General features: G+C 58.1%; 1 protein-coding gene across 1 annotated transcript in view; it reads left to right on the top strand.

Annotated features, from left to right (window-relative positions):
• Positions 1-19,984, top strand: part of Atp2c2 (ATPase secretory pathway Ca2+ transporting 2) — a 28,106-nt gene extending 8,122 nt beyond the window's left edge. Inside the window, exons 2-21 of the mRNA XM_090357203.1 lie at positions 930-1,040; positions 2,497-2,613; positions 5,319-5,408; positions 6,005-6,040; positions 6,145-6,206; positions 7,900-8,008; positions 8,917-9,066; positions 9,138-9,206; positions 9,538-9,613; positions 11,167-11,233; positions 14,171-14,295; positions 15,386-15,483; positions 16,167-16,268; positions 16,530-16,619; positions 16,918-17,025; positions 17,521-17,677; positions 18,408-18,578; positions 18,748-18,845; positions 18,930-18,980; positions 19,814-19,984. Of these exons, the coding sequence (XP_090213329.1) occupies positions 930-1,040; positions 2,497-2,613; positions 5,319-5,408; positions 6,005-6,040; positions 6,145-6,206; positions 7,900-8,008; positions 8,917-9,066; positions 9,138-9,206; positions 9,538-9,613; positions 11,167-11,233; positions 14,171-14,295; positions 15,386-15,483; positions 16,167-16,268; positions 16,530-16,619; positions 16,918-17,025; positions 17,521-17,677; positions 18,408-18,578; positions 18,748-18,845; positions 18,930-18,980; positions 19,814-19,984 (2,058 nt within the window). The remainder of the gene's footprint in view (positions 1-929; positions 1,041-2,496; positions 2,614-5,318; positions 5,409-6,004; positions 6,041-6,144; positions 6,207-7,899; positions 8,009-8,916; positions 9,067-9,137; positions 9,207-9,537; positions 9,614-11,166; positions 11,234-14,170; positions 14,296-15,385; positions 15,484-16,166; positions 16,269-16,529; positions 16,620-16,917; positions 17,026-17,520; positions 17,678-18,407; positions 18,579-18,747; positions 18,846-18,929; positions 18,981-19,813) is intronic.
• Positions 19,985-22,300: the final 2,316 nt, after the last annotated feature.

Raw genomic sequence — 22,300 nt, 5'->3', positions numbered from 1 at the left:
TTGACATAGGGCAAGCTCGTGTGGATGGGCTTGACGAGCGCGCCGCGAGCCCCTGCCCTGTGCCTGCTGTGGGCACACTGAGATAGGGCTGCAAACTCGGATGTGATTTGGGCTCTTGTAGACCACCGAGACACCGGGACACTCACGGGAGGTTAGGGCAGAGGAGCTCGCAGGAAGGGAAAGAGGAACTTGCCATCTGTTCCAGCCTTAGCTGGAAGAAGTTGGTGCCAGGTACCAGGTGCCAGTGACCTCTTAGAAAAGGAAAAGATGGTTATCACATCCTGGTATCAACACGAGGAAATGTGGCCCAATTCCCCCCTGTGGCGTTGCTCTGAGGTCCCTTCTGTGTTGTCTTGGCTTTCCAAGAACTCCAGGTGTCTTCTGTGGCATCTTTCCAGGCCTGGGCTCTCAGCACAGAAACCCAAGCTCCCAGATGGTACCTAGGCCTCTCTCCATTTCCCGGGATCATTCAAACTAGAACTAAGTCGTCATGCCACTGCCATCTGCAGGAGGCGCTCTCCGGGGGGATTACGAAACCTTCAGGGGTCTTCATAGGTCTGTCTGTCTTGCAGGACCCAGTTCTGTTAACGGGAGCGGCACTGTGATTAGCATGACTGGGGACAACCCAGGTGTCCTGGCATTGTCACACGTCAGCTGTGACCTGGGCAGTGCAGTGGGCACTGGGCCCTGGGGGAAATGAGGGATTGTCCTTGGATGTGATGTTGAGCACAGATCTAGGAACACCGAGCGAGAAGCAAGTCAGATGCTGTAACGTCCCCACAGGCCGTGGCGTGGTGGGGGTATTGATGGTGCAGATGCCCTTTGGGTGGGTGGGCAGCAGGAGGGGCCTGGGGTGGGCATGCGGTGACACCTGGGAAAGACCGCAGTACTGAACGCATCACGCTCACCAGCAACCGTGCTCTCCACAGGTGGATGAACAGCTGGGCCAGAAAGCCATGGACAAGGAGAAGGCGGTCCCGGCTCTGCCCCCAAAGGAGGCATGCAAGTGCCACAACGCGGACTTGGCCAGAGCCCTTTGTGTAAGAACTGAATTTCCCTCCAATGTCTGTCACGAGGTGGTCTGGAGATTAAACCCTCCAAATGGTTGTTAAAAGTAGGATTCAAGTGGGGCGCAGTGGCTCACGCCTGTCAACTTAGCTGCTCAGGAGGTTGAGATCTGAGGATCGGGGTTCAAAGCCAGCCCGGGCACTAAAGACCATGAGACTCTTATCTCCAATTAACCACCAGAAAACCGGAAGTGGCGCCGTGGCTCAAGGGGCTGGGGGATTGCCTTGAGCTGAAGAGCTCGGGAACAGTGCCCAGGCCCAGAGTTCAAGCCCCACAACCAAAAACAAAGAAAGTAGGATTCAAAATGGAGTGGTCCCAACTTCTGGGGAAGATCAAGACCCACATCCTTCACACACGCACACGCTTTCCTGCACAGGACATACGTGCACACACACATCTACCCAGCACTCATTCCTCATGAGCTCCGCTCTCAGAAGTGAGCAGCTGTGTTTGGTCCATCCATGCATCCGTCCACTCGTGACGGGTCTACCCAGCCAGTTAGAACCGGTCCGGTGTTTCATGTGGTCATACCTCACAGCCACTCTCAGGTCCAACCATGAAGCTACCTGGTACTGAGCATACAGAGTTTTCTTAGTTCAAGAGGATTTGAATCCCAGCCCTGCGCAAGACTCGGCTGCCTGTGGGGCCGCAGGCCAGTGCTGGCTTTACATCCTTCATTCTCTTTACTTAGAGAACCGAGCAAACATACTGGTTAGGTGCTCAGAACCCATCACCTTTATGAAAGCAAATAAAAAAATCTACCCATGAAAGGCCGCCATTTTCTCTGGAAAACAATTCAAAATCTGTCTCCAGTCCCACTTATTAGTATCTCACTCTTAGTCCATCTTTCTGATTGACCTTTCAAATGGAAGGTCACAACCAGGACAGCCAAGTTCTCTTTCCTTATTACCAATGCTGAGCTTCCTGGTACTTAGGTCATGTAATGAGCTTGGTCTGGCATCTATCAGCTATGCACAATGGAATGGTTGTAGTGGATTCTGTTATCGTCTTTTTTTTTTTTTCTGATTTTGGGGGAGGGATGGGGATTACCGTGGCGTAACTCAAGGCCTCGGGTTCATGCTTAGCTTCTTTGCTTGAGGCAACTGAAAGTCTTGATGTCCAATTTTTGCTGATTAGTTGGAGGTAAGAGTCTCACAGACTTCCCTGCCCCCGTGGAACTACAATCTCAGCCTCCTGAGTAGCAAGCGTTATAGATGCCTCTGCCATGCTGTGCCTGCAGGCAGTCCTGGGTCGGACAGAACGGGCATGGGGCTGTGTTCCTTCTCTCTCTGCCCCATCTGCTAAGGACTTGGACAGGCCCCTGTCCTCGGTGGACCCAGGAGATGGCCCCAGGGTGGGTCCTGCCACGGGGGCCCTCGGTCCTTGCTGGACTGAGCACACTCACGTGAGACCACCGCCTCCTTCCAGGTAGACCTGGACAATGGACTGTCGGAGTTCGCGGTGGCGCAGCGCAGGCTGGTCCACGGCTGGAATGAGTTTATCGCTGACAACACCGAGCCCGTGTGGAAGAAATACCTAGATCAGGTAAGACCATGGAGTCCTGCGCACTCATCAGCATGGGCCAGGAAGGGCGGGACAGCTATTGCGTCTTTAAATATTGATCCAGGGTGACCTCAAGCTCGTAGGATATGAAGTGGGCACGCTGTCTGACCCTCTCCACCTGCTCCAGGCTGCCCTGAGCGAGCAGGAGGAGCAGGAAGAGAAGGCTAGCCACCAGGCAGCCGTGACGTGCACAGCAGTGATTACTCTGAGATTACTTACCCGCCTGTGTGTGCCAGGTGTCCCGCTGAGTGAGTTCGTAAGCAAGTTCATCCCTGGACTCCACACTCCCCCAAATCACCATCTTACAGAGGTGGACAGTGAAGTGCAGAAATACTGCCGTATTCCCCAGGGTTCCCGACACAGCAGAAAAACACAAGCTATGCAGCTCACTTTGAATTTTGGAGAGAAAAGCAAGACTCAATTTCTCTGTGTGTGTGTGTGTGTATGCGTGAGTGGGTGCGTGTGTGTGTGGGGATGTGTGTGTGCGTGCCAAGACTGAGCTTGAACTCGAGGCCTAAGCCCTAACCTTTAGCATTTTTATTCATAAGGCTGGTGTTCTGCCACTTGAACCACAGCGCCATTTCTGTTTTGCTCTGGATGGATAATTGGAAAGAAGAGTCTCATGAGCTTTCCTGTCTGGGTTGGCTCCAAAGTGCGATCCTCAGATCTCAGCCTCCTGAGTAGCTGGGATGGCGGGTGGGAGGCACTGGCACCCAGCCTGAAGTGATTTTCAAGTACAAGTATGTCCCTAAGTACTGCAATAGATAGGTAACAAGAGGAGGAGGCGTTCCCAGTTTATCGCAAATTTCGATTCCTGTGCCATTCGTGTGTTTTACCCAAAATGGGGCCCCCGCATCCCTCAGCACTCATGTGTGATGCTGAGAAGTGGGCCAGGCAGCTAGCTCCAGAAACCCCGCCCCCTTCACCATCAGCATCGAGTGCCAGCCTGGCACCAACTGCATGGTGCCCAAATCCAATGCCTGATGCCAGTAGGAAAAGGAAAGACAATGCAGAAGCAGAAATCGCTCTGGCTACCAGTACCTGTCTAAAAGTTGGCACCCTGTGATTCATCCGTGCCAGCTGTAAAAGCCAAGCCAGCAGGCAGCTTCCCAGACACCTGGGGGTCTAAGTTACCCAGGCCCTAATTCCCCAGCCTTCCGTCTCCTCCAGCCCCACTCTCAGGCTTCTTACTGGCTCTGTGATTGGCCAGGTGATGGACTGAACACACTGGGCTCTCCGTCCTCTGTGTGGCTCCCACCCCAGTCACCACCACTTCTCAGGGCCCTGCAGGTGTTGCACCTGGACACATTTGGCACAGAGCTGGCTCCTAGCTTCATAGCTCTGGCTCGCCCAGATGTTTCCTGGAAGCTACGTTGTAATGAGCTGTAGCACTAGACTCTTAGAGGGCTGGGGTGCCAGGGCTGGCGTGGCCCCTCAAGACAGGGGTCATGCGCAGTCTGCAGACCAGCTGGTGGACTATGGCAGAATTACATACAAGAGGGCACTAAGTCTGCCAGGCACCTCACACTGCAATCAGATCTCAGGAAACAGATCTGAGGCTGCAGGTTCAAAACCAGCCTGAGGAAGGAAAGTCTGTGAAACCCTAATTGTTTTCATATATTTTCATTGTAATGAATAGAAGGGTTACATTATATTCACCAGATAGAAGGTGGATTACTTCATATACATTGACAGCCTTTCTCATGTCTTGGTCCCCATTTCCCCCTACCCCACCCCTCAACTTGTTTTCCTCCCTTCCCTATCCACTTCAAATAACCAAATAAGCATATATACAATATATCAGATAACCAGGTGAAATACTGTAACAATATGAGGTAACCAAGGGACAGCAAAACAGAGGAGAGATAACATAGTACTTTAAGGACAACAATCACTCATTATATGGCTTTTGTTTCTATATCCTGGAGGTCTTTTCATTTAGCATCATTCTATATGGCCTTATGTATCTACCAGAGATTTGCAATAGAACAAAACCTAGATACATAGGCGCAGAGGAGTTGCCATTACGTAAGTCAGGTAATGAGTACACTGATTTTTTTTTCAGCCATGGGCCTGGGTACTGTTCCTGAGCTCTTTCACTCAAGGCTAGCACGTTACCACTTTGAACCACAGCTCTGCTTCTGGTATTTCTTTCTTTCTCTTGAGTGCTTAATGGGCTAGAAGAGTCTCATGGGGACTTTTCTGCCCCAGCTGGCTTCAAGCCGTGATCCTCAGCTCTCGGCCTCCTGGGTAGCTCGGATGACAGCATGAGTCACCGGCGCCTGACATATGAGCACGTGTCTTCCCGGGCAATGTCTGCCCTTCCCTCACTCTCTCCTGTTTTCCCTCTCATCCCCTCCTACAAGTTGTACGGTTCATGCTCAACCAAGTGTCTACCGAGTACCACTCAGGAGACTCTTGTTAAGTACCAACAAACTGGCAGAGAGCTACGCACCCCAGTGGAAGAGTGCTAGCTCTGAGTGAGTGACAGCTAAGGGACAGTGTCTAGGCCTTGAGTTTCAAGTATCAGCATCAGCACAAAAGAAGAAGAAGGTGGTGGTACCAAGTCTGTACCCTCCAGGCCCGAGGGTCAGATGATGGCTGAGGAGCTGCTGGAGGGGCTGAGCGCTGGATTGCATGAAGAAGAGTCCCGCAGCCCCCCCACAGGCCCTCCTTCCATCTTTCAGTTCAAGAACCCCCTCATCCTGCTGCTGCTGGGCTCCGCGCTCGTGAGCGTCCTCACCAAGGAGTACGAGGACGCCATCAGTATCGCCATGGTGAGAGGCTGGGCTTCCCGGGGCCACGGGGCTCTCTGTGGACAGGGAGGCCACGTCTGCTCAGAAGATGTGGCCACAAATTCCTTTTCTCATTGCCCCTGGGACGGAAGGGAGGACCCTGGGCTCTGTGTGGTCATGTGACAGAGAGTAATCATCCTTCATCTATTGCCCAGAGATAAACCCTGCACACTTGAAAGATAAAATCAGCTTGCCAGGCGCTGGTGATGTTACAGCTGCAATTCCAGCTACTCAAGAGGCTGAAATATCAGGTTCACCATTGAAAGCCAGCCAGGGCAGGAAAGTCCACAAGAGACTGTCTCTGACTCACCAGCAAAAAGCCAGAAGTGAATCTGTGGCTCAAGTGGTAGAGCACCTATGCCTTGAACAGAAAAGCTAAGGAACAGCATCCAGGCCCTGAGTTCAAATTCCAGGACTAACACACACACACACACACACACACACACACACGAAATGTAAGTGTGTCCAGGTAGAATAATCTAGAAGGAGCTCCAGTGCTGAGCCTCTGTGTAGCAGTGTAGCAACTGCGTCCTGACCTCCCCAGCCAGGCCCGCTGCTCATGTCCCCCTTCCCCGCAGGCTGTCCTCATTGTGGTCACGGTGGCTTTCGTCCAGGTATGTATTTCCTGACCCCCTCCCCCCGCCAGAGCGAAGGGGCATCGCGGGCGCCTTGCGGGGTTCCCTCCTTTGAACAGCATGTCTGGTGTATTTCCTGCCAGGAGTACAGGTCGGAGAAGTCTCTGGAAGAGCTGACCAAGCTGGTGCCTCCAGAATGTAACTGGTACGCCCGAGACCCCTGGGGACTTTCTGGCTTAGCAGAGGAGTCGGCGGGCTGTTGGGCGAATGCTTGATGGAGAGCATAGCCTTGTGGTGTCATTCAGAACCACATCTCACGGGGAGTTAGAAGGCCTGGCCTTCGCCTTGACAGCCCTGTGCTGTGCGGCCTTCCGTGTGGGCCTCAGCTTCCACATCAGTGTCTAAGTCAGGGACTGAGGATGGTGGGAGTGGCTCTGCAGTGTTTTCCCAAAGGGGAGAGGGTCAGGGGGCTCACTGGATTACCAAGAGGGAACTCAGAAGCGGCTATGACCACAGACTTAACGGCCCCGGCAGCAGAGCACAGGACACGGGTGGGATCAAGGGAAGGCTAGTCTCCAGGCATTGGCTAAATAGCCTGCCAGTCTCTTGCCCCTGGACTCTACCCTTTGCCATTCGTTAGGAGCTGTCACTCAGCTCCTATACCAAAGATGTAGAGAAAGGAAAAAGACAAAGGAAAGCATCCACTGATGGTGGCTGAGTGTTTCTGTTCAGTGCAATAGAAAATTCCAGAAACATCCTTCCAAAAATGCCAGTGACACAAGTCCATCCATCTCTCAGACGATCCGCCCTGACCGGGGGGAGGGGGGGGTGTATGTGCACATGCGTGTGCAGAGGGAGGACACATTTCTCCCCGCTGGTGTCTCAGGAGGCTAGGAGTGGGACACCTCGTTGTGTCAGCCCGTCACAGGCAGGAGCAGGGCCCTGACCATCTCAGCCCCATGTGACACACCCTGGGGCACGCTGTGGGGAAAGTGTGGACTCTTCTAGAATCTTCCACAAGGGAGTGGAAGGAGGGAGTCTGCTCATCTGCTAAGCTCTTAGAGAAGAGCTCTGAAGGACAGGGTGTGCTGGAGGCGGGGTGGGGTGAGGGGTGAGAGACAGGCCAGGCCTTCTGCAGGGCCTCCAGAGCTTCCCCGCCTGTGCCTCCAGCCTCTAGCTGCCTGGCGGGAGAGGGAAGCTGGGGACCCCTGGAGGTGCCTGCAGGGCCACGGATGAATGAGTGCCTGGTGCCTGGGCCCCAGGGGGCAGCTGCTGTCTGGGCTGTAGCTATTACCTGCAAAGGAGGTCACAGCCCCTCAGACGAGATCACCCCTCATGGCACTCTGCCTCCCCCATGCCCAAGCCAGTGCTCTGTCTCTCTCTGTCTCTCTCTCTCTGTCTCTCTGTCTCTCTGTCTCTCTGTCTCTCTCTGTCTCTCTCTGTCTCTCTCTCTCTGTCTCTCTCTCTCTCTCTCTCTCTCACACACACACACACACACACACACACACACACACACACACACACACACACACCCCTAAGTGGTACATTCTCTAAGCACAGGAGCACTGCTCCTCTGTAATTCTGCCTAGAACCACTGGCAGACCCGCAGAAGCTTCCAGAAAGCTGGTCCAGCCTGTTTATAGGTAGGGCAAAGCACAGCAGCTCCCCTCTTGGATGAGACTCAGGGTCTCCCACAAGCTGCACAGGAAGTAATCACAGCGATGGGAGCATGGCTCCAGTATTAGAACACCTGCAGCTCAGGCACCCTTGAGTTCAAATCCCAGTACCACCGAAATAAATACACGAAAGGATAATAAACCTATGGCGGTGGAAGGGGTTGGCTGCCCTGGGAAAGGAGAGCATTTCTACTCTCCTCACTCCTGCCCTCCCCACCACAGCATCAGGGACGGAAAACTCCAGCGCATGCTGGCGAGAAACCTGGTTCCGGGAGATGTGGTGGCTCTCTCCATCGGAGACCGGATCCCCGCGGACATCCGACTCACGGAGGTGAGCGTCCCCTTCAGGTCAGGGACAGCGCAGGGCCTGGGGCAGGTGGGTCTTCCCTCGATGAGTCTCCCCACCCCCAGGGCCAGTTCTGGGCTTCTGACTCCATCCTTGGCAGGGATCCTACCAGCAGCTGTCAACCAGCATCAGAGCTGCAAGGGAAGCAGAGCAAGCTGCTTCTCCCTGTGCAGCCAAGAGGTGGCTCTGCCCATGCTCTCCAGCGGGGGGCGGGATCTGGGGGTGGGCAGCTAACCAAGCCCTGCTCGCTCTGCACAAGCTGCCCTGGGGCAGGGACTGACTGGGTCCTGAAGCTGAACATCAGTCTTGGTTTCAGCCCTGGCTCCATGCCAACCTGTGGGGCCTCCAACTCTGTGCCTCAGTTTCTTCATCTGTAAAGTGGGAAGTAATAACTCCAAGGGGTTAAAATGGCTTCCTGGAAGCAGAGTGCTGGATCAGCCGAGTGGGTGGTAGGAGCTCAGCCTCACCTCCTTGATGGAAGCAGGGTGCCCTGGGGTTTCAGTCTTGGCCTCCACCACCCAGTGTGTGGAAGCTTTTTTTATTTTTTTGGTGCTGGTACTGGAGCCTGACTAGGCGCTGCGTCTTAGCTTTTTCCACTCAAGGCTGATACTCTACCGCCTGAGCCACAGCTCCAATTCTAGCTTTTTGGGCTTTTTCCTGCTTTGAATTTCAATCCTCGGATCTCAGGTGTGAGACTACAAGCATGAGCCACCAACATCCAGCAACTTCTCAGCTTTCCAAGAGGGCCTTTGCTGGGACCCTCAGTCCCTGGATGCCACGATTTTGATTCTGGATCCACTGGGAACCCTCACCAGGGCTCTGGGTGCCCTTCTGGGCTGCCACAATCCTCTTGGGAAAAAAGGAAACCCCAGCTTTCTCCTTTGCTCCCCCAGGTCACAGACCTGCTAGTGGACGAATCCAGTTTCACAGGGGAAGCTGAGCCATGCAGCAAGACAGATGCCCCCCTGGCCGACAGCGGCGGTCTCAGCACCCTGAACAACATTGTCTTCATGGGAACGCTGGTGCAGTGCGGGAAGGGCCAGGTGAGCAGGGGTCCCAGGCCCGGGGCGCCGCCTTCCATCCCTGTTTTCATACCTTTCTTTTCTGAACGCAGGGTGTCGTGATCGGCACTGGGGAGAAGTCTCAGTTTGGAGAGGTGTTCAGGATGATGCAGGCAGAAGAGGTAAATGAAGGTGACGTAGGCCAGGCTTTGGGATAATTCTAGACTAGCTGCACAACCCTGTCTCCCCCAGGATACAGGGAACGAGGCTAATGTGTCATCCATTTTAACCTTTGTTTCCAACTTAAAGCATGTGCCAGGATGCTCCTCGAGGGGTTAGCATTTGATCGAAGCGTGCACAGAGTGTAAGGGCAGAGGGAATGAGTTTGTGCCTGTATAGCCATGACCACACAGAGTGGGCTAGAGGACAGACAGTAAGGGGCATCTGTCTGGAAAAGAGCCAGGCAGAGGCAGGGGGCATGCTGCCCGGGTCTCACCTCATCTCTCCTTGCAGACACCCAAGACTCCTTTGCAGAAGAGCATGGACAAGCTGGGCAAGCAGCTGACCCTCTTCTCCTTTGGCATCATTGGTGAGTGCAGCAAGGGAGCCACCCTAGGGCAGCTGTCACAATAAGGGCCATTACTCGGGCCCTCCCAGCTCCACTGGGCAGAGATAGGGTCAGACACGGGGCCTGGGTCTGTGCTGGCCCACACTGCCCTGGCTTACCAGGAGGACGCCTGGCTCCTGCCCGTACGGCGGGCGTGTTCTGGTCCAGAGCACTCTTGATGGCTCCCATTCAAATGCTGCTTTGGGCCCAGGTCCTGCCCTGTTACTCTTCTCCTTCCATCCATGGAGGCCGTAGCTCTACTCCACTCGCAGGTGGGGAAAGAAAGAACACGCATGCTTTGGGGGAAGCACCCAGAAGTGGAGTCATCACTTCTGCCGTTTCTATTGGCCAGAATGACGTCACATGACTTCCATGACTGCAAAGGAGACTGGGAAATGTGGCTCTGCGTACACAGTCATAGTTCAATGCGCCTAAGCCTTTAGAACACACTGCACAGAACCCTGACTTTAAGCCCTCTGCCTCGACGTCCCCGTGGGGCTGGCCCGGTTCGGTTGCCAGCTCCTCCCTGCTCTCTAGCTCCAGCATTGACCCGGGTGCTTCCCTCCCAGCCTGGAGATCAGTGGGCACCTGACCCAGAGCTCGCTCCATGCCATGCAGTGAGAGATGCAGCAAGTCTCTGCTGGCGGCTACACTGGGCTCGGGAGCCAACAGCAGTTCAACAGCTCTGCCCGGGAAATGTGTCACAGATGCAGACGCTGGGACCCAGAGAAATCAGGCAGCTTGCCCACTATCACATAACTGACTGGTGGGGGTGGAGAAAGAAGAGGGAGAAGGAGGAGGAGGAGGAGGAGGAGGAGGAGGAGGAGGAGGAGGAGGAGGAGGAGATTTACTTCTATTTGTCTTAGGGTCTCAAGTAGGCACCAGAACATTGGCCATAGCACAGTCCCTCTGGCAGCCCCAAGGCCTCAGGGCAGATGATGGAAGGACAGTCCTACAACAGAGTGCTGGCTTCGTGGCTCTTTCATCTCTGTGGCAGCCACTGTCACTGGAGGGCAGCTGCAGAGGCTGGGGGCGGCTGGTGTGTTGTTGTCAGTAGTGAACACTGGACCCCAGCAGCCCTATAGAGGGAAGAGGGGTCTTTGCACAGATTCCTCAAGCTGTGGGGACCAGGGGGCAGGAAAACCTATTCCCATCCCGGTTCCAGGACAACACAGGCAGAGAGGAGGACAGAGGGCAGGGAGCCATTTAAAACAGCAAGCCAGGAGCTTAGCAGCCCCTGGAGCAATGCCACCACGGGGCCACGGGGCTTGGGAGGAGACTGGGAGCAAGAGGCTGGGAGAACTGGCACCGGCCCTCAGAGTGGAGAGCCCAAGTGGAAGAGCACTTGCTTAGCACCAGGTCGGGTGGGCAGCGCTTGGCAGGAGGAGGGGAGGGGGAGGGCCCCTCCTGTGCACCTCGGGTGGCTGTCCCCTGCTCTGAGAACGTCCCCCCCCCCCAGGCAGTCAGGCTGCATATGGCGCCCAGGGAACTTAGGGCACACTGGGGCGCACACCAATGGCGTTTTCTCTCTCCAGGCCTCCTCATGCTCCTGGGCTGGGCGCAGGGCAAGCCGCTGCTCAGCATGTTCACCATCGGGGTCAGGTGAGACCGCCCCGCCATGACAGAGAGCTCCACACCCCAGCCAGGGCCCTGCCCGGACCCCAGAGGCAGCAGCCCAGGCTTCAGCTCTGTCCCCGCCAGGGCAGAGCACCGGAGAAGAGCACTGAAGGGAGCAGAGATCTCCTGGGCTCATGGCGAGGGGGAGCAGGGCAGCGACATCCTCGGAGCTGCGGGCTATGGAGGGAAGGCTTCTTTCCCTTTAATCCTACCCGGGGCCCCAGCCTAGGGACTGGGTCACCACAGCACAGGTTGCCACCGGCTCACCAGAAGCCGCCTCCACCACTCTCCCGGGCGTCTCAGCCCAGTCAAACGTGGACAGGCACCTTCCTATGCATAGTTGGAGCCGAGAGGCGAGAAGGTAGCAGGGAACAGGGGAGCAGAGGTGTGCCAGGACGGGGATGGCAGGTGCAAAGGCTCTGAGGTGGGATTGACCTGGAAGTGAGGCCCGTTGTCCACACCTCTCCCCCGATCTCGAAGCTTTGGCCAGGAGAGGCACAGGGAAAAGGTTTGGGGTCCAGGCCCCAGCTTGCTACAGGAGAGGAGGCGAGAGGAGGGAGCAGCAGGAAGGAGGCAGTGGGTGACTTGTGCTGTGGACTCGGAGTGCAAGCTGACTGACCAACTGACCTCCTCAGGGGAAGCAGCTGTAGCCGGGGGTTGTGACACCCCAGCATTGTGCTCCACCACAAAGATGTAGAGGCAGGTGACAGCATGCCCGAAAACCTCCCAGGAAGGAGTCCAGAGCTGCTGTTAAACATTTCCAGCCCACCCCAGGGCTGTGGGCCATTGTGTCTGAATTTTCTTGCGACCTCAGCTGGTGGAGAATTCAGCCCTGCTGGGAACCAGCCATGTCTCAGGTTTCCAGGTGTCCCTGTCACAGAGGACAGCTGTCCTTTAAAAACCAACACCGTGAGCCTGGCACTGGAGACTCGTGCCTATAATCCTGGCTACTCAGGTGGCTGAGCTCTGAGGCTCTCAGTTCAAAGTCAGTCCAGGCAGGAAAGACTGTGAGCCTCATATCCCCAATTCCCCATAACAAGTCGGAAGTCGCTCAGGTGATAGAGCGCTAGCCTTGAGCACAAAAAGCTCAGGGAGCCTATAATCCTAGCTACTCAGGAGGCTGAAATCTAAGGATCCCGGTTCAAAGCCAGCCAGGACACTAAAGTCTGTGAGCCTCTTATCTCTAATTAACCACCAGAAAAGAAGTGGAAGTGGCGCTGTGGCTCAAGGAGTAGGGTGGCAGCCTTGAGCTGAAGAGCTCAGGGACAGCACCCAGGCCCAGAGTTCAAGTCCCACAACTGACCAAAAAAAAATACTCAGGCCCAGAGTGCAAACTCCAGGGCTAGCAAGACAAACAAACAGCCTTTCCCCTGATTCCTAATGGTGAGTGAATGGATTTAGAGGGATAAAGAATTAGCCTCTCCTGGTCCCTTCTAATCTTGATTACTTGTGGGTTAATTCTTCATTATTATGAACAGGCACCCTCCCAACTCCTTTCCCTGTGGGGTGGGGGACCATCCTAACCCTCGGCAAATATTTGCCTACTTCAGCCATAAAACCAAGGAGGCTGTCTGGCCATCACCATGGAAACCAGGTACCACCCCTTGGCCAGATTCAGTAATCTTGGTTTATATAAGTGTCCTGAACATTGTCTCCAGACAGGCTACCATTCATCTACTCTCTTTCTTAGAGTCTAGATTTGTTTTTCTTATTTTACTTTATTTTTGTAGTGGTGCTGGATTGAAGGCAGTTCTTGGACAAAGTAGACAGGTGCTTTACCGCTTGAGCCAGACTCTCAACCCTTTTTCCTTTTACTGGTTATTTTTGCCCTAGCTAGCCTAGATCTCAATCCTTTTACCTATGCCTGTCTTGGAGCTGGATGACAGGCTGGACTCACCATGCCTGACTTGTTTGTTGAGGTGGAATCTCCTTAGGTTTGGAGGTTTCCCTCCCGGCCCAGGCTAGATCTCCATCCCTCTGGGATTACAGGCTTGAGCCACCCACCCTGTCCCCATTCTTAGAGTGGTCCTTCATATCTTAATCTTGTGCCATCTTCTTAGATTCAAAGCTTCAGATTCTAAGATATCTGTTCTTTTTCACATTTTTGGCTTCCTCCTTTAGTGGGTCACCAAAGAATGGTGGCTTCCAGACCCCAGTGGCTTCCCGACTGTGGTGTCTTGGTCTCCCTGTGTGACGTGGCTAAGCCAGCATCCTGAGCCAGGCTGGCCGCTGGTCACCGACATGGGCTAGCCCCTGCCCTGTGCCCGGCTGGCGAGGGCCAGGGCTCACCCGAGCTCCCTCATCTGCCTCATCCCTCGGCAGACACCGATGCCCCGGTGCTGGGAGCAGAAACAGGAGAAGCAGAGAGGATTAGGTTTTGTTTGAACCGTTTCCATTTTTTAAAATCGGAATTTATTGCTGGTGTTTAAAACCTGAGCTTTGTATTTGGGAAGTACTGGGTCTCTGGAGTCCTTGCCCTGCTGGGGGCTGCTTTTGTTCACATGGCTCTAAGTGGACACTGGGCAGTGCCCAGTTAAGAAGGGCACCAGTGCATGGTAGTGTTCCGTTTAGTAGAGTTGTAAGCATGCACCACCGTGCCCTGCTTATTTGTTGAAATGAGGTCTCACTAACTGGCCTCTAGCAGTAATCCTCCTGTCTCCACCTCCCAAGGAATGCCTTTCACCTCCTCCCAAGTTCCTCTCCCTAATAAACAAGAAGAGATTAGAAGAAAGATTAGCCACAGAGACAAGGGACTAATTCATACCCAAGTGTGATTGATTGCTTAATAGGACCAGAGGGTTTGCAGGAGGAGTGGTCAGGGCCGTGCTGCTGGAGGAAACAAGGACTGGGGACAGAATGGAGGGGCACGCCTGTGGGATTCGTCTTGAAGGGGTGCTCACCCTGGCTGACTTTCCCACCCAGCCTGGCTGTGGCCGCCATTCCCGAGGGTCTGCCCATCGTCGTCACGGTGACGCTGGTGCTGGGCGTGCTTCGGATGGCCAAGAAGCGGGTGATGGTGAAGAAGCTTCCCATTGTGGAGACCCTGGGTGAGGGCCCAAGGGCTGGACACAGGCTGGGGGAGGGCCTGGGGGAGGAGCCCAAGGGCTGGACGCAGGCTGGGGGAGGGCCTGGGGGAGGAGCCCAAGGGCTGGACGCAGGCTGGGGGAGGGCCTGGGGGAGGAGCCCAAGGGCTGGACACAGGCTGGGGAGGGCCTGGGGGAGGAGCCTAAGGGCTGGACACAGGCTGGGGAGGGCCTGGGGGAGGAGCCCAAGGGCTGGACGCAGGCTGGGGAGGGCCTGGGGGAGGAGCCTAAGGGCTGGACGCAGGCTGGGGAGGGCCTGGGTGAGGGCCCAAGGGCTGGACGCAGGCTGGGGGAGGGCCTGGGGGAGGAGCCCAAGGGCTGGACACAGGCTGGGGGAGGGCCTGGGGGAGGAGCCTAAGGGCTGGACACAGGCTGGGGGAGGAGCCTAAGGGCTGGACACAGGCTGGGGGAGGGCCTGGGGGAGGAGCCTAAGGGCTGGACACAGGCTGGGGGGCCTCGGGGAGGGCCCCGTGGACTGGATGCAGGCTGGGGGGGCCCTGGGGGAGGGCCCCGTGGACTGGACGCAGGCTGGGGGGGCCTGGGGGAGGAGCCTAAGGGCTGGACACAGGCTGGGGGGCCTCGGGGAGGGCCCCGTGGACTGGATGCAGGCTGGGGGGGCCCTGGGGAAGGGCCCCGTGGACTGGATGCAGGCTGGGGGGGGCCTGGGGGAGGAGCCTAAGGGCTGGACACAGGCTGGGGGAGGGCCTGGGGGAGGAGCCTAAGGGCTGGACACAGGCTGGGGGGCCTCGGGGAGGGCCCGTGGACTGGATGCAGGCTGGGGGGGCCCTGGGGGAGGAGCCTAAGGGCTGGACGCAGGCTGGGGGGGCCTGGGGGAGGGCCCCGTGGACTGGATGCAGGCTGGGGGGGCGCTGGGGAAGGGCCCGGTGGACTGGATGCAGGCTGGGGGGGGCCTGGGGGAGGAGCCTAAGGGCTGGACACAGGCTGGGGGGCCTCGGGGAGGGCCCCGTGGACTGGATGCAGGCTGGGGGGGGGGCCTGGGGGAGGGCCCCGTGGACTGGACACTGTTGCAGCTCAGGGTATCTCACCTGTCCAGGTTGCTGTAATGTCATCTGCTCCGACAAGACAGGGACACTGACAGCCAATGAAATGACGGTGACGCAGCTGGTCACCTCCGATGGGCTGCTGGCCGAGGTGAGTCCTGCACACTCACAAGGCGGGAGACCTCCCTGTGAGGGAGGTCCCGTGGAATCTTCTAGAACAGGGCGGGAGGAGCCCATGGGCTGTAGGACCCGCCTCCTTGCTTCATTACAGCAGCGGGGGTAGCCGCCCATTTCGGGAGCCCCTTTCTTTTTTATTGTTTTGTTTGGTTGGTCAGCCCTGGGGCTTGAACGCTGGGCCTGGGCACTGGCTCCAAGCTAGAGCTCTACCTCTTGAGCCACGTCTCCACTTCTGGCTTTTGGGCAGTTAATCGGAGATGCGTCTCATAGAGTCTCCTGCCTGAGCTGGTCTTGAACTGTGACCCTCGGATCTGAGCCTCCTGAGTAGCTGGGATGACGGGCCTCAGACCCCTGCGCTCGGCTTTAGATGCGGGTATCTGTAGACCTGTGCTAGCCAATGGCTCCCTGGCCTGGAGGCAGCTGGGCCGTCTGGACAGGGGCTTTGCAGGCTGCGAGGCTCAGTGTGTGCACAGCTCTGTGAGAAAATACACATCCAACATGTTCTGGAGCCTTCTCTCCTGTGATGCGGGACCGGCCCCCAGCGTGTGCCGTCACCGCCCAGCCCCACAGCACAGCACTGTGGGTCCCTGGAGGGACGTGTTCCCGCGCTGGCGAGCCTTTGGGGACCCCTCTGACCTGAGTCTTTGTGCCCTGCAGGTCAGTGGCGTTGGGTACAATGGCACAGGCACCGTGCGCCTTCTCCCAACCAAGGAGGCACTCAAGGAGTTTGCCAACGTCTCTGTGGGGCGGCTGGTGGAGGTGAGCAGGGCACCCCTGGAGGGCACGAGCCCCCATCTCCTCGTGGTGGTGTGAGGGAGCCCCACCGCACCCCGTAGACTGCTCATTCCTTCTTGTCAGTTCCCATCTGTGCAAGGGTGGACAGGGCCTCCCCAAGAGGGACTCGTTAGGTCCCACCCGCCCCACACCTCACGTTCCCATGGACTCGCCCAGCCGGGCTGACCTGCACTGTCCTGGTGGGCTGGGAGTCTCAGCCGCTGCTCAGAAAGTGACTCCTTCCAGGCAGGCTGCGTGGCCAACAACGCCGCCTTGGGGGAGAACAGGGTGATGGGACAGCCCACCGAGGGCGCCCTGCTGGCGCTGGCCATGAAGGTAGGGCATTGGGCGCTGGCAGAAAGCGGGCTAGGAGGCCTGGGGTGCTGTGTGGTCTCGGGGAGTCCCAGGGGAAAGGATGCCCAGAGAAACATGGAAGCTGGGCCTTGGCTGTCGCTGGGGGACAGAGCCGGACAGGAGCCCCCGGGGACCCCGCCAGGTCCCCTCCATCCTCTCACCCAGGCCCCGGGCCTCTAAACTCCAGTTTCTCACCTGTGAGGTGGTTTTTGTGATAGAAAATTGGCACAACCCCCCCTCCTGCCGCATGGGCCTCGGGCGACTCCATCTTTTGTCCTAGATGGACTTGGGTCACGTCAAAGACCTGTACATCCGAAGGGAAGAGATTCCCTTCAGTTCTGAGCAGAAGTGGATGGCGGTGAGATGCAGCCTAAAGAGCGAGGTGCGTGTACACACAGACACAGAGGGGCACCCTGTGCCGGGGTTCTGTGAGCCCCCAGACTCGGGGGGGGGCAGTGGACAGCGGGGACTGGTGTCCTGCTCTCCAGGGGCTCTCAAGGGGCCCAGACACCTGGGTAGAAATAGAGCCTCAGGCCAGAACCCCATCTCCCTCCTGTATCAGAAATTCTCAGGAAGGGGGCCTGGCCTAGTGGTAGAGTGCTCACCTAGCACGCACGAAGACCCAGGTTCGACTCCTCGGTACCATATACACAGAAAAAGCCAGAAGTGGTGCTGTGGCTCAAGTGGTAGAGCACCAGCCTTGAGTGAAAAAGCTAAACACCCGGCTCCTGAGTTCAAGCCCCGGACCCCAACACACACACACACACACACACTTCCCAGGGGAAGCCCCGAGTGTCTTCTGGGGATCCGCGCCATTTCCAGGGCCATGGTGGTCACTGCAGAGGTTACCCGTGACCACGGAATTTTCCTCGTCTTCTGCAAGGACGGGGACGACGTGTACTTCATGAAGGGGGCCTTTGAGGAGGTGATTCGGTGCTGTGGCCTCTACAACCACGGGGGCATCTCCCTGCCTCTGACGCCCCAGCAGAAGGCATTCTGGCTGCAGGAGGAAAAGAGGATGGGGTCGCTGGGCCTGCGGGGTCAGTACCTGTGCCAGCCCGGTGCCCACGGGCACAGAGCACTGGCGGTGGTGAACTCACCCTCAGGACAGAGATGGCACACGCCCGCCCAGGCGTGGCTTACCCGTGGGAGGAGAGGGACAGCTCCTGGCCGAGCTTTCTGGCCCAGGAAAATGGTTTGCATCCATTTCCTGCTTTCTGCCCACAGCCCTCGCCTTTCCCGTGGGCATGTGAGACGATGGCTGTCACATGACGTCTGTCGCCCTGTCATGGGGGCGGGGGGCTGGGCTCACCCTCTGGTTCCTTGCCTGCATGGCATAGAGGATCTGACAGCACCCTGTGCCAGAAAGGGTGCTGCTGGGACTCCCCACCGTGTCCACCCAGTGTCCTAGTGGGGCAGGACTTTCATCACCTCTCAGGTCACTTGGTCCCCACTAAAGCAGGGGACCGGCAAGGTGGGGTAGCCGACGGATTCTTGAAGTTTCCTCGGTGGTCAGTTACTGCTGCCCCAGGCCTGGCGCTGACAGAAGCAGACTTGAAGCAAGAATCAGAATGGCCACGAATGCCCCAGTCTCCTTGATGGAGTGCATGTTGGTGGCTCTGGCTCCAGTCCATCCGTGGCCAGCCCTGTGCCCCTTCCCCACCGCCACTTTCAGACAGGATCAGGGCCACAGGGCGGGGGGGGGGGGTAGGGACCAGATGCGGCCATTCAGCCTCCAGCGACCGCTCCTCGCGTCTCCGTCTCCTGCAGTGCTCGCCCTGGCCTCTGGGCCCGAGCTGGGGCGGCTGACATTCCTGGGTCTGGCTGGGATCATCGACCCACCAAGGCCAGGTGTGAAGGAGGCCATCCAGCTGCTGTCGGCCGCGGGCGTGGCGGTGAAGATGGTAACGGGAGATGCTCTGGAGACGGCCTTGGCCATAGGTAACAGGCTGAGGGCCGGGGACCCACCTCCTTCGCCAAGCTGGTCAGCAGCACTCCCGCCCGGCCGAGGCCCTGAGAAGACGCCGGAGATGGGCACGGGGGTGGAGGGATGGGGAGAAGGACGGGGACTGAGGGTCTTGGGGCCACCTCAGCACCCGTTCTCCGGCAGGAAGAAACATCGGTCTGTGTGACGGGCAGCTGCAGGCCATGTCTGGGGAGGAGGTGGAGGGCGCTGAGCAGGGCGCACTGGCCGCCCACCTGGAGCAGGTGGCTTGTCCTGGGTCTTGTGGGGTGGGGGAGAGGGCGGACACCTGGCGCCACCTCCACTGACGTGTCACTCTGCCGCACCAGGTGTCTGTGTTCTACAGGACCAGCCCCAAGCACAAGGTCAAAATCATAAAGGTACGCCTGGCCCGAGCCCGCCGGGCCTTCAGGTGGCAGTCTGGGTGGATGGGTGACGTGTGGGCCACCCTGCCACGTTAGCCCCAGGGAGTGCTGGGAAATGTCCTCTCTGGTGGGTCAGGCGAGCTGAGAAGACCCGATCTCAACCATTGAAAAGCTGAGTGTGGGCCGGGAGTGTGGCCTAGTGGTAGAGTGCTTGCCAAGCATGTACGAAGACCCAGGTTCGATTCCTCAGTAACACATAGAAAAAAGTCAGAAGTGGTGCTGAGGCGCAAGTGGTACAGTTCTAGCCTTGAGAAAGCCCAAGGACAGTGCTCAGGCCCTGAGCTCAAGCCCAGGACTGGCAGCAAAAAAAAAAAGGAAAAAAGCTGAGTGTGATAATGCACACCTATCAGCTCAGCAGTAGAGCACTTATCCAGCAAGTACAAGGGCCTGAGTTCAAATCCCACTACCACCAAAAAAAAAAAGCCTGTGGTTTTCTCTCATATTTCAGATGTGTTCCTACGGACGTCGGTATTGGGTTTTGTTCTTTGTGGGGCTGGCTTTTGTTTTGGTTTGTTGATATTACTTAAATTTCTATGCGAGTTGTTCCTGGAGGAAAACACCAGTTCCCAAACCCCTGTGGGGCGCTGCTGGACAATGGTGACCCTCGCTGTCTGGGCTCGTGAGATGGCTCCCACGTTGCAGACGGAAACACTGAGTCTGAGGGCTCCAGGGTGTGGCCAGGCAGGCAGCCATCCAGGCATCAGAAGGGGCGGTGAGGTGTGAGGGAAGGGTCTAGAAGGGGCCCCTCCCACCCAGGGCCTCCACAGCCTGTCCTGTCCTCCCCACAGGCCCTGCAGGAGTCCGGGGCCGTGGTGGCCATGACTGGGGACGGCGTGAACGATGCAGTGGCTTTGAAGTCGGCAGACATTGGGATCGCCATGGGGCAGACAGGGACGGATGTCAGCAAGGAGGCGGCCGACATGGTGCTGGTGGACGACGACTTCTCGGCCATCATGTGAGCGGTGGGGGCGGGGGCGCCTCCCCAGCTCCAGCCCCGTCACGCAGGCGCCATCCGTCAGTCACGCTTGGCTCCTGGCCAGGGCTGGGGTGCAGGGGAGGTGTCCCTGGCGGTCCCCCGGGGGCCTGCTGGGCACAGGCAGGGTGACGTGGCCTTCCTTGGTGGACGTGGGCCCGGGAGCGCCCTCATGGGGTCGGCCCCCTGTGCTCAGGCCTGTCACCCTGCCGTCTCGCAGGGACGCTGTGGAGGAAGGAAAGGGGATTTTCCACAACATCAAGAACTTTGTCCGCTTCCAGCTGAGCACGTGAGTGGCAGCGGAGGCGGGGCCCGTGGCAGGGGAGGCGGGCGGTACTGACGCCCTGTGCCCGTCTGCCCTCGTGCCGGCAGGAGCATCTCGGCCTTGAGCCTCATCGCCCTGTCCACCGTGTGCGACCTGCCCAGCCCCCTCAACGCCATGCAGATCCTGTGGGTGAACATTATCATGGACGGGCCGCCCGCGCAGAGGTGAGGCGCACAGGCAGGGGCGAGGCCGCCCGCGCGCTGAAGCTGAAGCCACACTTTGGGGGCTGCAGGGGAGGAAGCAGCAGGAACTCCCAGCTGCCTCGGCCTAGAATGCATGCCTCGACCGGGCAGTCCATCGCTGCCTCCGGAAGCCCCCCCCCCCCCGCATGCCTCGACCTGGCAGTCCATCGCTGCCTCCGGAAGCCCCCCCCCCCCGCATGCCTCGACCTGGCAGTCCATCGCTGCCTCCGGAAGCCCCCCCAGAGGGGATCTGAGGATGGATGGAGGTGGGGGGCACGAGCACCCCCCAGTACTGGGGCTTGAACCCAAAGCCTCAGGCTCCCCATCCCTGAGGTGCCCCGCAGAGCCCTGCAGAAGGCAGAGGTGGTGGGTATTCTCTAGGCCATGAAACCGGGCCTCCCTCTCAGCCCCCTCTGGTGACAGAAAGTGACAGAGTCTTAGGAAAGACGTGCAGGTGACCTTGACTTGCAGGCCATGGACAGGTGGAAGGGAGGGGTGCAGGCCACTGGGGAGGGGGTTCCTTTAGTCCTGGCTCATTTCCACGTGTCGTTGGTCTCTGGACAGCCTGGGGGTAGAGCCTGTTGACAGAGACACCCTGGGCCAGCCACCACGCAGCGTCCAGGACACGATCCTGAGCCGGGGCCTGGTTCTGAGGGTCCTCATGTCGGCAGCCATCATCATCAGTGGAACCCTCTTTATCTTCTGGAAGGAGGTGAGCCGCACCTCCCGGGGGCCAGCAGAGACAGGGCGCTGTCCCCGCTTGTCCTGTGAGCTCTGTGTGTTCCCAGGAGAGGATGGGGAAGGGTCTAGGGGACAGACAGGACACAGCGGGGTTCCAGTCATACATCGGCCTCTGGGGTGGCCTGCAGGGTCAGGAAAGCTCTGCCAAGCTGTGCAGGTGCTGGAGGAAGCAGGCAGAGGTGCTCCAGCCTGGTGCCAGCCTTGTGCCGGGGCCAACCCAGCCGTCCTCAGGGTAGGGCCCCTGGTGAGCAATGCAGGACCCCACACCGCCGTGCCCCAGACCTTGCCTTCAGTTTTCAACTCGCACTCCAGGGGCTACAGCTTGGGTGTGAAAACCTCCCTGACACCTGAGCCCCGTGGGACAGGCAGGACCCAATCAGGCCAGGAGCTGGAGGCCAGAATAGCCCAGAATCTTCCTCCCCAAGGCGACTGTCCTCGTGCCCAGCATCCCAGCGGGGCCCCTCTTAGGAGCCCAGTGTTCTGGATGGTTCTGCGATGTGGGCTGAGGGGGGCACTACCCCCTGGAATAGCCAGCTTGGGGGCTCTGACCCAGAGCAGGACAGGGTCCTGTGGTCTCCTGTCCACGACAGCTGCCCCCCACGTGTCTTCCAGATTCCTGAGGACAAGGCCAGCACCCCACGTACCACCACCATGACCTTCACCTGCTTTGTGTTCTTCGATCTCTTCAATGCCCTGAGCTGCCGGTCTCAGGTGAGCGGGGCTGCGGTCACTGCCTGCCATACCCACGCTTGGCCACGCCTGTTCCACGACCTCTCTGCTAAAGCTGGCTGGAGCGGGGGACCTGCCCTCCATCATCTGCCCAGGGGCATCTTCCAGCCCCAAACCCCCACCGCCTCCACTCCACAGTGCCTCCTGCCTGTCCAGGCAGTCGTGGGGTGGCTCGGGGCAGGGACACACGGCCCCACGGGGCTCCTCGTGCCCCAGGTGCCCCCCTAGGGGTGGAGGGCGCTCCAGCATCGCCTACCCAGCCTCCCACCTCCTCCCGCAGACCAAGCTGATTTCTGAGCTCGGCTTCCTCCGGAACCACATGTTC

Source organism: Megascapheus bottae, chromosome 24, assembly GCF_031878675.1.
Source record: "Megascapheus bottae isolate mThoBot1 chromosome 24, mThoBot2.hap1, whole genome shotgun sequence".
In the NCBI taxonomy this organism is placed as follows: Eukaryota; Metazoa; Chordata; class Mammalia; order Rodentia; family Geomyidae; genus Megascapheus; species Megascapheus bottae.
This window is presented reverse-complemented; position numbering and strand designations above follow the sequence as displayed.